Below are 17608 nucleotides of genomic sequence, written 5' to 3'. Positions count from 1 at the left end.
ACTCCTAAAACTAACACAACATTGTAAATCAACTTTAATCTAATAAAAATTTAAAAACCCAAAGCAATAACAAACTCCCCCAAACCTGTTAATGAATAATATTTAAGGAACACCTACTAGGTGCTAGATATCATTTCTGGCACTTTACTAAGACATTTGTATTTAACCTTCCTAATAATCCTATGATAATGGGTTCCTTGCTTCCAGTTTCATAAATGAGGAAGAAAAGGAGGCAAAGAGTTTTTCAGTAACACAATTAAGAGCATACAATAAGAGAATAGCGGAGCCAAGCTTCCACCCACAAAGTTTGGCTTCGGAAGCTACGCTCAGTCTCCACACCATATGTCTCTCCACTGCTCAAGCGATGAAAGCTTAAACCTTTCTACATTTATTCTCCATCTTCTCCATTGTACTCTGGGGCACAAACCAGCTAGCTGTTTCCCCAACCTGTTTCCTCTCCTTTCTGGACTCATGGAAGACTACTCCCCAGCTCTTCCCTTTGGTCACTGTAGTTGTATGACTGAGTTCCAGCCAGAGGAAAGCGAGCAGAGGTGATGTATATTACTTCCTGGCCTGGCCCATCAAGCCTCTTACATCTGATACTGCATCTTATAATTTTCTTTCAGCTTGAGGAAGGTGAGCATGGTGAACCTGGATGCTATATTTGAAACTGTTGGAGCCACAAAATGGAAGGCGGCCAGACCCCTGTATGTGGTCTGGAGAAGAGTCAGGAACCAATCAAGAACATCTGTGTTAGCTTTTAAGTGAACAAGAGATACACTATCAATCTGAGATCCAACCAGTCCATTCTGAAGGAGATCAGCCCTGGGATTTCTTTGGAAGGAATGATGCTGAAGCTGAAGCTCCAGTACTTTGGCCACCTCATGCGAAGAGTTGACTCATTGGAAAAGACTCTGATGCTGGGAGGGATTGGGGGCAGGAGGAGAAGGGGATGACAGAGGATGAGATGGCTGGATGGCATCATGGACTCAATGGACGTGAGTATGAGTGAACTCCGGGAGATGGTGATGGACAGGGAGGCCTGGCGTGCTGCGATTCATGGGGTCGCCAAGAGTCGGACACAACTGAGCGACTGAACTGAACTGAACTGAACTGAATATGTGTTGGGGCCATTTTGTTACAGCAGCTGGAGTTATCTTAACCAATGCTTACATGATTTGAGCTGATCTGTTGTTCCTTGAACATGCATTTGGCTTTTGCACATACTTTTCCTTGGGATTCTTATTCTATTCTTCCAAATATACACATCCTCAAAACTATTCAAGGCCTAAACCAAGTCCACTCATCTTCAAGCAGCTCTCCTTCACTCCTACTAGCCACAGTGCTTTCTTTTTTGCTTAACTTCCTATACAACTTTGCTGATTGTCTCTCTGATGTGCTCTTAGCATAGCTCTAATTTTGAATGTCTTATTTTCCCAGTAAACTCTTCAAGGTCAAGGATCATGTTTTAAAGCTGCCTGTATGTCCCTGAAGTACATAACATGGTAGTGTGCCTTGAGAATTCTCAATAAATATCTGTGAGGAAAATGAATTTATATATATATTATACTCAATAAAGTCCATGTTCCCAAAAATAGTCCTTCATCACTCAAGCAGGAAGGCATGTAAATGTAATTTACTAGAGTTTGTCTTTATTATTCTTTTCACCAACATACACATTCTAACACTTTTTGACAACTGCTTAGAAAAGACAGAAGGCATCCTTATCAAATTTCAGATGACACAAAACTAGAGGTAATAAATAATGCACAGGATGACAGAATCAAAATGAGGCAAGTTGGAATGAAGCAGATAACACTTACTAGGGGGTATCTGCAAAATTAGATTTAAAAAAAAAAAAAGAGGCGCAATTTCAGTATGGAACATGTGGCTAATGTCAATTTATAGGAAAAATCTTTTAGGTTTTAATTGGCTACTGGGTTGACATGGGCCCGGAATGGATACATGGGACTTTGTTTATAATTAGGCTCAGGGTACTTGGTGGCAAAGTATTCAGGCTTTAACAAGGCATGGGCATGAATTAAGCTTGCTGGGTGAGGACAAATGGAGGTACATGAAACCTCAATGTTAAGTAAAGAGGGGAACAAAGTCCCATATTTTAGCCTGGGCAACCTCAGCACATGAGGTAACTTTCACCGGTAGCACTGGTGGGAATTCCCTGCTGAGGACACCATCAAGTAATTTTTGGACACTAATTTGATGCCAACAGCATGGTCTCCTGAGAGTTTTGCCTCAGAAGTAGAACCCAATAGGTCTCAAAGGTTTGTTATGTTACTTTTGGTCCCACTTCCCAGCATCAGGGTCGGAGCTGTCCTTCACTTAAAACCAGTCACTTTTAGAGCTGAGAAATGCCATGTCATCTGGGTAAATTCAAGTCATCCTTGAGAGACAGAGGAGAGAAGGCAGATCACATCTCCTCTGTGCTTAGCTGAGACAACTGCTCCAGGACCCTCAGCCAGATCTTTCCTTGAACCTACACTGCTTGTCTGCATGCTTGGTGCTAAGTGGTGTCCGACTCTGCAACCTCATGGACTGTGGCCCGCCAGGTCCTCTGTCCATGGGATTTCCCAGGCAAGAATCCTGGAGTGGGTTGCTGCTTCTTCCTCCAGGGGCTTAGGCAGTGTTAATAGAAGCCTAGCACCTGGAATAAGGGTCCTACCTAGTCTGTGAGAGTCAGGCCACACAGGAAGAATTGTTTCTATTCTAGATAGTATGATTTAAAAGGGATACTGGCAAACTCGTATGAACCGAAAGGAAGATGACCAGAATATTGAAGAGATTTAGAAACCAATCACTAGTTCTTTTTTGGTGGGTTAGCCTCAAGGCCCGAAGTGGGTTAGGACAGAGAGCGGAAGGGGGTGTCAGGTAGCAAGGAGAGCAGAACTGTCCAGATGTGTGAATGCTGCCTTGTGAAAGAACACCAGCATGTTAGCTAACGGCAGAAGGCAGAACTGGGACCAGGGGTATATAAGCCCCAAACGAAAATGTTTTACTTGTGATAACTCCGAAAGTAGAATATACCTTGTAAGTGAGTTTAGAATGTTCAAGTAAAGAACTGGTGACTGTCATAGATGTTTTAGCTGGAATTCCAGGACTTTGGGTAGGGAGTTAAATGAAAGTGCTTCTAAGATCCCATTCAAATCTAATGTTCTATGATCTAATTAATCTTTAAATGAGAAATGTGCTACAGAATTTGAGGAAGGAAGATTATTAACTGAGATGATTTTGGAGTTACAAGCTGAAGTGGATCTTCCCCTCAAAAAGAGCAGAACCCACGGATTATTTTTTCTGTAATGTGTGAGATGGGAAAATAGAAGCCTAGTACCATTATGAAGGAAAAGGAACTCCCGAGGGGCATGAGAAAAGAAACATTTAATAAATATGAGAATTTCACAGAGTCTGAACAGGCCTGAGGGGAAGGCAAGGGAGGAATTTGGAAACCTTCTTTCCCAAAGACAAAAGAGTTGTGATGTTCCATATCTGAAAATGCTCAAGGTGAGCACTCACCTATGGCTGATGAAAACATACTTGGTCTTTTCCTCCCTATTCTGGAGGCAAAAACTCCAGAATCACACATAATCACAGTGTTCATAGCACTTTCCCCGTGACTCTGTAACGAATCACCTGTAATGCAGGAGACTCGGGAGACACTGGTTTGATCTCTGGTTTGGGAAGATCGCCTGGAGGAGATCATGGCAACCCACTCCAGTATTCTTGCCTGGAGAATCCCATGGACAGAGGAGTTTGGTGGGCTACAGTTCTTGGGGTCCAAAGAGTTGGACAGGACTGATGGAACTGAGCAGGCACGCACCCACTCTGTTCATAAAAACCGATTGTCCTTGAAACACTGTGAGTTTCTGTATGTCTATTTCTCTCTGTGTTTCTTGTCCTTACAGACTTGAAGAAATAAGATCCTTTTCACAATCCCGAGTCTGGCGAGGGGTGAGGGGTCATTTGCAGAGAAAGTCAAGGTAACATGGCATGCATGCCTGCTCAGTAGTGTCTAACTCTGGGACCCCGTGGACTGCAGTCTACCAGGCTCCTCTGTCCATGGGATTATCAGGACAAGAATACTGGAGTGTGTAGAATACTTCAGTGGGTTGCCATTATCCAGGGGATCTTCCAGACCTAGAGACTGAACCCGTGTCTGCTGCTTTGGCAGGTGGATTCTTTACCACCGAGCCATCTGACAAGCCCCAGGGTAACACGGACTTGGGTACAAAGACAGATCCTCATCCTGGGAACTGGAGGGGGAGGCTGGGGTTGGGGGCAGTACCACATGCTGGGGAACCTAGGAACAGCAGAGTAGGGAGAGAGGTCAAAGAATCTATCCAGAAAGGAATCATCCCATTCTTGGCTTCCCGACCACCAAGCAACCCCTTCCGGTCGCTCTGCGCAGACCACCGCCGCTCTTCAAATATGAGGGGTGCACAGGCGGCGAAATACAGGTAACCATCAGGTTCAGGTACCGCGCCTTTTGGCTGAGGTTCGCCCACCCAGCCACCCACCAGCGCACACCTCTCGAACTCCCCGCTTCCTCGGCCGCCGCCTTCACTCCGACTTCGTGCGACGGGCCGCCTGCAAACCCGAGAGCGCCGAGTGGGCGCGCGGGCTGCGCGCGGGCTGCGCGCGGGCAGGAGCCCGGAGCTCTGGGCATGCTCAGTCGCGCGGGCAGGGCTCCGGGCGCGAGCAGGGCTCCCGCTGCACCGCATTCGCCGGCTGCCAAGGGGAGCCGCCGGGCGCTCGCAGACTCGGCGAGCGCTGCCCGCACGAGACCGTACCGCCGCGCCCCCCGCCGCCACCCCGAGCCCATGGCTTCTCTCGGCCACCCAGCCACCTTTGGCCGGGCCACCCATGTCGTGGTACGGGCGCTGCCCGAGTCCCTCGCCCAACAGGCGCTGAGGCGCACCAAGGGCGACGAGGTGGATTTCGCCCGCGCAGAGCGGCAGCACCAGCTCTACGTGGGCGTGCTGGGCAGTAAGCTGGGGCTGCAGGTGGTGCAGCTGCCCGCCGACGAGAGCCTCCCAGACTGCGTGTTCGTGGAGGACGTGGCCGTGGTGTGCGAGGAGACGGCCCTCGTCACCCGCCCCGGGGCGCCGAGCCGGAGGAAGGAGGTAACTGCCCGCCCGGAGAAGCGAGGGGTGCGGCCCGGGATGCTCGCCCGGCCCTCACCTACCGAGCGCGACCGACTTGCCGGGGAAATCGCGCGACTGGCCCCCGGGCTAGTTCAGAACTTCCCATTTAGGGGAGAGGGTGTGTGTGCGAAAGAGAGAAGTTCATTGTTCACGCCTCCCGGCTGCCGGCGCAGCTTGAATGCCTTGGACAGGACGCGACTGAGTGTGGTCATGCAGACTCGGGCAGGTGGGTGGGGTGGGGAATCCATCTCATAGCATTTTTATTTGTAAAGATTGAAAAGCAGTGAGGACAGTGCAACTCTGCCCGTTTCCCAGGGAGCTGGGGGCAGGGAGAGGTGCCCTTCCAGGCGGGCGGGTGGAGGCTGGGCAAAGGGCTCTGAGGGCGGGTTGGTGACCTGAATCCACAAGTCCTGCCAGGAGCTGGGATCAGGGCTGTCCAGACGAAGGAACAGGGTGTCGGTTCCCATAGATCTACGGCGTCCCAAGTTACTTTTCAGTGGTGGAGAGAGTCCCGCAGAAAGGGACTAACAAGTGAATGAATGTAAGACTAGCTTGCTGAGCTGTGGTGTCTGGGCTGGAAAAGCTGTATTCACTGTAGGGTGTTGGGTATGTGTATGTGTGTGTATGTTTAATTGGAAATGGTTTCACAAATTCCATAATTTTTATTCTCTCTACTTTAAAACTCATAGTAATTAGAGCTTTTGGGGTTCTCAAAGGATGGTGACTACTTTAAAATATTGCAGTTTGTGAAAATGGCAGTGATTGCTTTAAACACAAGGTAGGTTAGTGGGGAGAGACAAATAGAGTGAGCTTGGATTTTAAAATGCCATCTGGCCTGGGATTCTTCTTATTGCCTGCTAAGAGCCGAGGCTCAAGACTCTCGGTTGCTATTGGCATCAAGTGGCATTGCAAGAAGCTGCTGGTTTCTTTCCTATATGGAGGGTTAGGGATTTTTTCCCCCTATTTTGTCTTTATTCGATTCACATTGGAAATGTCTCACAGAGCTCATAGTTTAAAATGTGCTTTTTCTCCACCTGCTTCACTACACGAGTGGATGATAGAACTTTGCTTGATCTGCGAGAAAAAGCATATTTGGTTTATTACTCACTGAGATTATCAGCTTTTTTTTTTCCTTCCCCACCCTGCCTTAGCAGAAAACCAAGAGTAATAGGTCACATTCTCTCAGCTCTTTTATCTCCTTTGCCATGCCTCTCCATCTTTGAGTCTGTGAGATGACCTGCTCCATTTTAAACTGATAAGCACGTAACCACATTTGAACACTTTCTGATGTGTCCTAGGCCATATGGCAAAACTGTGGTTTGTTTAAAAGAGTAAGGTAGATTTTAAAAACTCTTTCAAAATAGTACTCATTTGTTGAGGCTGGTCCAATTTCCTGTTAAGAGACTGTGAATATATTTAATCATCTATCCCATTTTATTCCTATAATAAAACCTTTCAAATTTTTGCCTTCCTGATGCTAAAGTGGGCAGTGGTCTGTCTCCCCATCAGATTTTGAGGCATACATTTAAAAAAAGACCTCACTCTGGTATCAGGCTGGTGGCCTACTGCCAGAGGCCACATAGTGTAATAGATAAGAACATCAGACTAAATGTAATCCTGTGACCTTGGGTACTATCTCTTGCCTCAGTTTTCTCACCTGTAAAGTGGACATAATCATACCTATTTCATAGAATTGTGGTAATAAATTTATTAATCCATCTGAAATATAGAGGGCAAGACATTTCATGAAGTGTTTTTATTCACTTCCCAGTGGGTCAAGGAAGATTGGCTCCTTGAGCAGTAAGAAGTCTGCTGTACACTGATGCAGTTATAGCAACATTTCCCCATCCCAGGGTGAAGGGGAATTGTCTTCATGCCTTAGGTTCCATCCTAATCTTCTCTGTAGCACTGCCTCCCAGGTCGAGTTTTCTGCTGGTGTGTCGTCCCTCCCCACATCACCTTTGCCATTGCCTCTGATCAGATCCCCAGGGTAACAGACCTTCCAACCAGAAAAAAGGAATTCAGGCAGTCATGTTGGACGGGGTGCTTTGGAGATTTCTTTGAAATCTCTCATAGTTTGCTGCCTACGTTGAAGTTAATAAATGCTTGCTGAGTGAATGAACAAATGAATTAATAAAATACTAGTTAGCTTCCCAGGTGGCTCACTGTTAAAGAATCCACCTCCCAAGCAAGAGACATGGTTTGATCCCTGGGTCAGGAAGATCCCCTTGAGAAGGAACATGCAACCCACTCCAGTATTATCACGCCTGGAAAATTCCATGGACAGAGGAACCTACAGGAGGCTACAGTCCATGGTGTCACAAAAGAGTTGGACATGACTTAGCAACTAAACAGCTAACAGCTCAACAATTAGCTAATATCAGTAATCTGATAATAATCACTTTAAGGCCCTCTTGAATTATTATATATAAATATTTCATGTAACACTAATGTCCCTAACGGAAATTACACAACAGCCAATGCATTATTTTAAAATTATTAACACTGATCTCCTTGTTTCCTGTCTCTTACTACTCATTTCATTTTCTGCACCGTAGCCAAGTTGGTCTTTCTAAGACGCAAATCTGATCCTGTTCCTCTTCTGATTAAAATTCTAGAAGGGCCTCCATTGAGCTTGATAAACCCATTGAGCTGGGCTCTGCTTGCCTTTTCAGCTTTAGCTGCATCTCTGACCCCACCCCACGTGCCTCTCAACCCTTGGCTCAAGCCAGGTTCTTTTTCTGATTCACCATACTATTGCTTTTACAGGCATACATTCCTCCTTCACCCAGGACACTCTTCCTCCTTCCTCTCCTGCATTTTATCTGGCTATTCCTACTCATGCGTCAGTTCTCAGCTTACTGTTACCATTAATATTATTAGCTAATTGTTACTGGGTGCTTGCCATTTGCCAGACATTGTGTTCGATTTATGACATGCATTTCATTGAATGTTCACATCAACTCTTTGAGCGCATTGTTATCATTATTCGTGTTTAAAAGTTGATGACACTGAGTCTGGGTGAGATTAAATAAATTGCCCAAGGCAAACCACTTCAGTATTCTTGCCTTGAGAACCCCATGAACAGTATGAAAAGACAAAAAGATAGAACACTGAAAGATTAACTCCCCAGGTCGGTAGGTGCACAATATATTACTGGAGATCAGTGGAGAAATAACTCCAGAAAGAATGAAAGGATTGAGCCAAAGCCAAAACAACACCCAGTTGCGGATGGGACTGGTGATAGAAGCAAGATACGATGCTGTAAAGAGCAATATTGCATAGGAACCTGGAATGTTATGTCCATGAATCAAGGCAAATTGGAAGTGATCAAACAGGAGATGGCAAGAGTAAACATCGACATTCTAGGAATCAGCAAACTAAAAAGGACTGGAATGGGTGAATTTAACTCAGATGACCATTATATCTATTACTGTGGGCAGGAGGCTTAGAAGAAATGGAGTAGCCATCATAGACAACAAAAGAGTCCGAAATGCAGTACTTGGATGCAGTCTCAAAAACAACAGAATGATCTCTGTTCGTTTTGAAGGCAAACCATTCAATATCATGGTAATCCAAGTCTATGCCCCAACCAGTAATGCTGAAGAAGCTGAAGTTGAACGGTTCTATGAAGACCTACAAGACCTTATAGAACTAACATCCAAAAAAGATGTCCTTTTCATTATAGGGGACTGGAATGCAAAAGTAGGAAGTCAAGAAGCAGCTGGAGTAACAGGCAAATTTGGCCTTGGAGTACAGAATGAAGCAGAGCAAAGGCTAACAGAGTTCTGCCAAGAGAACGCACTGGTCATAGCAAACACCCTCCTCCAACAACACAAGAGAAGACTCTACACATGGACATCACCAGATGGTTGACACCAAAATCAGATTGATTATGTTCTTTGCAGCCAAAGATGGAGAAGCTCTATACAGTCAGCAAAAACAAGACCGGGAGCTGACTGTGGCTCAGATCATGAACTCCTTATTACCAAATTCAGACTTAAATTGAAGAAAGTAGGGAAAACCACTAGACCATTTCAGGTATGACCTAAATCAAATCCCTTATGATTATACAGTGGAAGTGAGAAATAGATTTAAGGGACTAGATCTGGTAGATAGAATGCCTGATGAACGATGGACGGAGGTTAGTGACATTGTACAGGAGACAGGGATCAAGACCATCCCCACGGAAAAGAAATGCAAAAAAAAGGAAAATGGCTGTCTGAGGAGGCCTTACAAATAGTTGAGAAAAGAAGAGAAGCGAAAACCAAAGGAGAAAAGAAGAGAAGCGAAAACCAAAGGAGAAAAGGAAAGATATACCCATTTGAATGCAGAGTTCCAAAGAATGGCAAGGAGAGACAAGAAAGCCTTCCTCAGCAATCAATGCAAAGAAATAGAGGAAAACAATAGAATGGGAAAGACTAGAGATCTCTTCAAGAAATTAGAGACACCAAGGGAACATTTCATGCAAAGATGGGCTCAATAAAGGACAGAAATGGTGTGGACCTAACAGAATCAGAAGATATTAAGAAGAGGTGGCAAGAATACACAGAAGAACTGTACAAAAAAGATCTTCATGACCCAGATATTCACGATGATGTAATCACTCACCTAGAGCCAGACATCCTGGAATGTGAAGTCAAGTGGGCCTTAGAAAGTGTCACTACAAACAAAGCTAGTGGAGGTGATGGAATTCCAGCTGAGTTATTTCAAATCCTGAAAGATGATGTTGTGAAAGTGCTACACTCAATATGCCAGCAAATTTGGACAACTCAGTAGTGGCCACAGGACTGGAAAAGTTCAGTTTTCATTCCTATCCCAAAGAAAGGCAATGCCAAAGAATGCTCAAACTACCACACAACTGCACTCATCTCACACGCTAGTAAAGTGATGGTTAAAATTCTCCAAGCCAGGCTTCACCAATACATGAACCGTGAACTTCCAGATGTTCAAGCTGGTTTTAGAAAAGACATAGAAACCAGAGATCAAATTGCGAACATCTGCTGGATCATCAAAAAAGCAAGAGAGTTCCAGAAACACATCTATTTCTGCTTTATTGACTATGTCAAAGCCTTTGACTGTGTGGATCACAATAAACTGTGGAAAATTCTGAAAGAGATGGGAATACCAGGCCACTTGACCTGCCTCTTGAAAAATCTGTATGCAGGTCAAGAAGCAATAGTTAGAACTGGACATGGAACAGCAGACTGATTGCAAATTGGAAAGGAGTACATCAAGGCTGTATATTGTCACCCTGCTTATTAACTTATATGCAGAGTGAATCATGAGAAATGCTGGGCTGGAAGAAGCACAAGTTGGAATCAAGATTGCCAGGAGAAATATTGATAACCTCAGATATGCAGATGACACCACCCTTATGGCAGAAAATGAAGAACTAAAGAGCCTTTTGATGAAAGTGAAAGAGGAGAGTGAAAAAGTTGGCTTAAAGCTCAACATTCAGAAAACTAAGATCATGGCATCCGATCCTATCACTTCATGGCAAATAGGTGAGGAAAGAGTGGAAACAGTGGCTGACTTTATTTTTCTGGGCTCCAAGATTGCTGCAGATGGTGATTGCAGCCATGAAATTAAAAGACACTCACTCCTTGGAAGGAAAGTTCTGACCAACCTAGACAGCGTATTAAAAAGCAGAGACATTACTTTGTCAACAAAGTTCCATCTAGTCAAGGCTATGGTTTTTCCAGTGGTCATGTATGGATGTGAGAGTTGGACTATAAAGAAAGCTGAGCGCAGAAGAATTGATGCTTTTGAACTGTGGTGTTGGAGAAGACTCTTGAGAGTCCCTTGGACTGTAAGGAAATCCAACCAGTCCATCCTAAAGGAGATCAGTCCTGGGTGTTCATCGGAAGGACTGATGTTGAAGCTGAAACTCCAATACTTTGGCCACCTGATGTGAAAATCTGACTCATTGGAAAGACCCTGATGCTGGGCAAGATTGAGGGCAGGAGGAGAAGGGGACAACAGAGGATGAGATGGTTGAATGGCATCACCGACTCAATGGACATGGATTTGGGTGGACTATGGGAGTTGGTGATGGACAGGGAGGCCTGGAGTGCTGTGGTTCATGGGGTTGTGAAGAGTCAGACATGACTGAGCAACTGAACTGAACTGATAGACTTATTGTTGTGACCCCACGGACTGCAGCACACCAGGCTTCCCTGTCCTTCACCATCTCCTGGGTTTGCTCAAACTCATGTCCATTGAGTCAGTGATGCCATCCAACCATCTCATCCTCTGTCACCCTCTTCTCCTCCTGCGTTCAATCTTTCCTAGCATCAGGATCTTATCCAATGAGTTGGCTCTTTGCATCAGGTGGCCAAAGTATTGGAGCTTCAAGCTTTAGCATCAGTCCTTCCAATAAATATTCAGAATTGATTGCCTTTAGAATTGACTGGTTTGATCTCCTTGCAGTCCAAGGACTCTCAAGAGTCTTCTCCAATACCACAGTTGAAAAGCATCAATTCTTCAACGCTCAGCTTTCTTCACAGTCCAACTCTCACATCCATATATGACTACTGGAAAAACCATAGCTTTGACTATCTGGATCTTTGTTGGCAAAGTAATGTCTCTACTTTCTAATATGCTGTCTAGGTTTGTCATAGCTTTTCTTCCAAGGTGCAAGCATCTTTTAATTCCATGACTACAGTCACCATCTGCAGTTATTTTGGAACCCAAGTAGAACCATTGAAACCAGGATTTGAACTCAGATTTGCCAGACTCTAAAGCTCTAGCTCCAAGTGTTGTGATGTTAGATCTCACTTTCTCAAGCATGGGATTGGTTCTTCTTTTATGAACACCTCTGTATGCCCTGTTATATTTATCATAACATATGATAATTGTCTGTGTATCTTTCTGTAGCTCCCCCACTATTATGAAAGCTGTGAAGGCAAGAATCATATCTGCATTGTTCAACATTTTATCCCCTGGACCTTGTACATAGTAGTCATATGTCAAATATTTTGTTGAAAAAAAATGTGTCTATGATTTTAAGTCAACCTTTGTTCTCCCTCATTATGGCATATTTGGTGTTTTTTAAGCATTTCCAATCAGTAGAGTTTCATTGCAACTCCAGGTGATTTGTAAATGTTTTTCTCCTCCTCTCTCTTTTAATGCCTTTGTCCCTTGTTGTTGTTTTGTTTTTATTAAAATGCTGAGAAATTTCTTCTTAATCAAAACATCATGTTATATTTAATGACTTTTCTTCCTTGGAAGAAAGGACTGAGAACCAAACTCAAGAAAATAACCTTTCTGTGCACACTCAGTATTTGCCCTAAAGGGGCCTCCAAAGATTAGTAAAACACAGACCATGTCTGCAGCAATTGTAAGTTGCAGTGAAGAAAACTGTATATAGAAAAAATCAGCAAATAGTATTACCTGTCTTATAACTCCATGTCTTCGGGAATATGAATGCCTTCATATGCTGAATACTTTGAAGACCAATAAATTAGCCTTGAAAAGCCAGTCATATTTTAAATGAATCCAGATTACATTTTAGAGGGGGAAAAGGTCAATTGTAAATATCAAAAGTTGAGTAAACAAATATCTAAAAGCTGAAATAAGGCAAGTGACAAGGGTGTGATGACTGGATTTTTAAAAAAATTAAAATGTCTATTATACTTGCCTGTAGTACCAAATTCAAAAGGTACGAAAGGAAACATAGTAAAGGGAAGTCTTTCTGCCTCACCTGACCCTTGTACCTTACTATGCACTTCTCTTCCTGAGGCAAACACTAGTGTGTTTTCCATAATTTTTTTTTCCAGAAGGTTTTTAGTACTTAATAAATGATTAACTGACAAAATTTATCCAAGCAAAATTGTGAAATATATCCTGTGCCCTTTCACCCCTCTCTCAGAGCCATTTTATATTTTCCCAGGTACTAAGTATTAATATATAAAGTATCCTGTGAGAAAAGCCACACAAACTCATTCTCACAAAGTGATAGTGGCTTTAGTTATCCCTACCTAGAGCCTTTGCATTGTTGGGGACCTCTTTAGGAAAAAGGCAATGCTTCAGTTCAGTTCAGTCGCTCAGTCGTGTCCAACTGTTTGCAATCCCGTGAATCGCAGCACACCAGGCCTCCCTGTCCATCACCAGCTCCCGGAGTTCACTCAAACTCACGTCCATCGAGTCGGTGATGCCGTCCAGCCATCTCATCCTCTGTCATCCCCTTCTCCTCCTGCCCCCAACCCCTCCGCAAATCAGAGTCTTTTCCAATGAGTCAACTGTTCACATGAGGTGACCAAAGTATTGGAGTTTCAGCTTTAGCATCAGTCCTTCCAATGAACACCCAGGGTTGATCTCCTTCAGAATGGACTGGTTGGATCTCCTTGCAGTCCGAGAGACTCTCAAGTGTCTTCTTCAACACCACAGTTCAAAAGCATCAGTTCTTCGGCTCTCAGCTTTCTTTACCATCCAACTCTCACATCCATACATGACCACTGGAAAAACCATAGCCTTGACTAGACAGACCTTTGTTGGCAAAGTAATGTCTCTGCTTTTGAATATGCTATCTAGGTTGGTCATAACTTTCCTTCCAAGGAGTAAGCATCTTTTAATTTAACGGCTGCAATCACCATCTGCAGTGAACTGGAGCCTCCCAAAATAAAGTCTGACACTGTTTCCACTGTTTCCCCATCTATTTGGCACAAGGTAATAAATCTCCAATGGAGAAATAGACATGAAGGCCAGGGGTCGGGGGTGGGGGTGGGGGGGTGGCGGACAGAAAGGTGTAAGTGGAAAAGGTAAGCAATACATATTTGCATAGTAATTTCTGTTGTATTAGGGCAGTTAGCTATTTGCATCTACATATTTTGGTCCTGGGAGAAGGCAATGGCAACCCAATCCAGTACTCTTGCCTGAAAAATCCCATGGACAGAGGAGCCTGGTAGGCCGCAGTTCGCGGAGTCGCTAGGAGTCGGACACAACTGAGTGACTTCACTTTCACTTTTCACTTTGATGCATTGGAGAAGGAAATGGCAACCCACTCCAGTATTCTTGCCTGGAGAATCCCAGGGACAAGGGAGCCTGGTGGGCTGCCGTCTATGGGGTCCCACAGAGTTGGACACGACTGAAGCGACTTAGCAGCAGCAGCATTTTGGTCCCGACTTCTTATTTCGTTAGGAAAAAGCATAATTATATTATTTCCAAAGGCAAGGTGAGCATTAAGATCATGTCTAATAACCAACCAAGTTGTGTGTGTGTGAATAACAAAAGGATAATGTTATTTTTGTTGTTTAGTTACTAAGTCATGACTGACACTTTGTAACCCCATAGTCTGTAGCTCACCAGGCTCCTCTGCGGGATTTCCTGGGGCAGAGTACTGGAGTGGGTTGCTATTTCCTTCTCCAGGGGTTCTCCCCAACCCAAGGATTGAACCTGTGTCTTCTGCAGTGGCAGGCAGATTCTTTACCACTGAGCCAATCAGGAAGCCTCAGCATTATTTTTAATATTAGCTCTATTTAAAAGATAAGGGGACTGAGTCTTGGGTAACCAAGGTTAAGTAACTGATCCAAAGTCACACACAGCTAATTAGTGGCAGAATTGAACTTCTTATGAGTATGATCATTTTTGCTTGAAGGGCTTGTTGCCAGTTGTTGAGTTTAACGGATCATTAAATCAATATAAAACTGCTACCTGAGTTTCATTTTATACACTAACAATGTACAATATAACTTGGACATTAACTAAGTGAATCATTTTACCTCCCTCCCTCTTAAAAAACTAATTTTTTTTCATTTTAGTTAAAAAAATAATTCATTTACATGAAACCCCCAAATTGCCTAGGCACAGTTCATGAATAATTGTGCCTTATTTACCAGCAGGCTCGTTGATTGCTTTTTAAAATACACACATTTCCTCAAACTTCTGTTTAACTTCAGGTGAGAAAACTGCCCTAAGCCATAATTAGAAATTACCCAGACTCTTACTAAGCTAGAAAGTGAATGAGCTAGAGGTGCCTCACATGGCAGCAGATTAATGGTTCTTGATAAACTGTCACCTCAAACTGGTTAGAACAACTGCTCTCTTTCAGGGTGTTTCTTTTCAGACTCTTGGCAATAAGCTTTTGGAAATTGAACTGTTTCTTGGAAACTTGGATGCATCTAATAATGTAATCTACTCCCATGCAGTTGATCTTAAAAGCCTTGAAAAGAAAGAACGTAATGATGAGTAGGGAGTGACTTCTATTAGATACTGTTAGCTGAAAATGAGCCTTCTGCAGAGATCCTTAGAATCATAAAATTAGGAAGGCAGGGATGGGTCCCTTATAATTCAGATATGCTGTGAAATTGCTTTTGCATGTGTTTGAATTCTTACTGAGCTCAGATTTCTTCAAAATTAGGTATCTAGTCCATTAACGTAATCCACAACACAGAAAAATCTCTGAAGACTTTTGAACAGATTTACCTTCTACTATCTTTGCATCAAAAATAAATGATTCATGAAACTCAATCTAAATTTGGAGATGTGTGTTTAGAAAATGAGTGATGGTTATTATTTACTTGACAGCATTTGCTGTTAAAATCTGTAACCACTTCAGAAAGCCCAGCTTCCTGACTGGAGATCTGGACACGTGATAGAGTTCATTCTCCTAATCAAGAGGTACTATAATTGAAGGTCAAATAACTGAAATCTTAATGAGAAAAGGTTTCATTTATACCTTATATGGACTGCAGTGCATTGTTCAACCCATTTAATAGATGAATCTTTATTTACTGTAGCGAAATCCCTGATGTTCCATCAGAATGTTCCCCTGACCTTTGAAGTTGGCTTTCACTGCTTTCCATAAACTGATATTAGGCATTAAATCTGTCAGAGTCCTCAGGCACATTTCATAAACAGGCACTTCTCATCCAAATGGACAGAGTAATCTCAAACAAATCCCATTTAAAAATGTGTACATGTAACACCATCCTAGTTTACTTTGTCATCATCAAACAGTGTAATAATGTACATTGTCTTCCTAAAACTGAGCACTGATGGAGGAGTAGAATCACATAGAAAGAATAGATCACTGGACTTTAGATTCACCGTGTTTATATGACCAGAGAAATGAGCACAGCAGCCTATGAAGACAGAAGTACAAATTAGTACATGGTGGGTTTAATTTTGCCCAACAAATCAATGGGGACAAACCTGAATTAGTTTAACATAGCAAATCAAACAGAATACAACTTTTAGCCTGCTTTCATAGCTAGATGGGCTTATGGTATAAGTTGTCATTCTGATAGAGATGAGTAATTACATCAGTATTTTGCTTGACTTGAATATATGTAAGTAAATCTTTGACTTCATTAAAAATGTGTTAGCCTTGAGTTCTCTGTCCTTCTTTTGTTTAAAAAATATTGAAGTTTTCCATGGAAAACTTTCAGAAGTTTTCTTCAAAAACAGACTCACAGACTTAAAGAACAAACTTATGTTTACCAGGAAGAGTCAGGGGAAGGGATAGTTAGGGAGTTTGAGATAAACACAGACACACTGCTGTATTTAAAATGGATAAAATGCTTCTAAATGACACAGACGGCTCTGTTCAATGTTATCTGGCAGCCTGGATGGAAGGGAAGATTGGGGGAGAATGGATACTATATGTATGAGTCACTCCGTTGAGCATCTGAAGCTATCTCAACATTGTTAAGTGGCTATACTCCAATATTTAAAAAAAGTTTAAAAAAATTGAAATTTTATTATTTATTTATAGCAGTAATGATGAGTGCCATGATTGTGTTAAAAATGACTGTGATTTTGAAGCTGAGGGCATAATAGTTGGATCACTTGTGTATGTTTGTACATTCAACAACTGTCTAATACACACCAGACTCAGTGTTTGATGCTGTGGAGATGTAGGTGAATTAGATACCATTGTTGCCTACAAGGACCTCACAGTCCAGCTAGGGAGGCAGACCAGTGGCAGACACTTGGACAATAGAGTTTCATGGCAGAGCTCCGTCTGGTGCTAAGGAACGTCCAGGAGGTGGGTCTGACCCATACCAGAACTTTTCAGACGTGATTATTGAGTTAGCAGCAACCAGAGGAAGGCAGAGAGAGGCAGTCTTCAGAGGCAGAGAGCACTATGGGATAGGATGAGGGTGATGGCACCGTGAAAATTAGTTTCACTAATGTTGAAAAGGATGCAGGATTGAGAAAAGCCCCTCAGATCTAAAATTTTGATTCCCAGTTCTAAGTTCACCAGGAGAACTACTCCTTAATCATGTTTCCTGTTTGGGGCCCAGAGAGATTTGGCTGTCTGACATACTGCATTTCTAAGTTGTACTCACATCTTTTTTTCTGCCTTGTTCTCCATCAGGGTCTGGCATTCCTTCCGGGATTCCTGAATAGCACAGCTTGGGAACTATCTAGTCTTACTCTGGAATGGACTAAAGTCCACTCCAAATCTGAGATTCATTTCTTGAGGTTGCTAGAATGTCATTTGGCTA

The 17608-nt window shown here is 43.2% G+C and overlaps 1 protein-coding gene across 1 annotated transcript in view; it reads left to right on the top strand.

Moving 5' to 3' along the window:
- Positions 1-4617: 4617 nt before the first annotated feature.
- The window catches only part of DDAH1 (dimethylarginine dimethylaminohydrolase 1), a 150258-nt gene continuing 137267 nt past the window's right edge, over positions 4618-17608 (top strand). Inside the window, exon 1 of the mRNA XM_069596374.1 lies at positions 4618-5135. Within this exon, the coding sequence (XP_069452475.1) occupies positions 4677-5135 (459 nt within the window). The 5' untranslated portion in view covers positions 4618-4676. The remainder of the gene's footprint in view (positions 5136-17608) is intronic.

The sequence above is a fragment of the Ovis canadensis genome, chromosome 1 (genome assembly GCF_042477335.2).
Source record: "Ovis canadensis isolate MfBH-ARS-UI-01 breed Bighorn chromosome 1, ARS-UI_OviCan_v2, whole genome shotgun sequence".
NCBI classification, from domain to species: domain Eukaryota; kingdom Metazoa; phylum Chordata; class Mammalia; order Artiodactyla; family Bovidae; genus Ovis; species Ovis canadensis.
The sequence above is the reverse complement of the archived record's forward strand: the minus strand, read 5'-3'. Positions and strand labels throughout refer to the sequence as shown.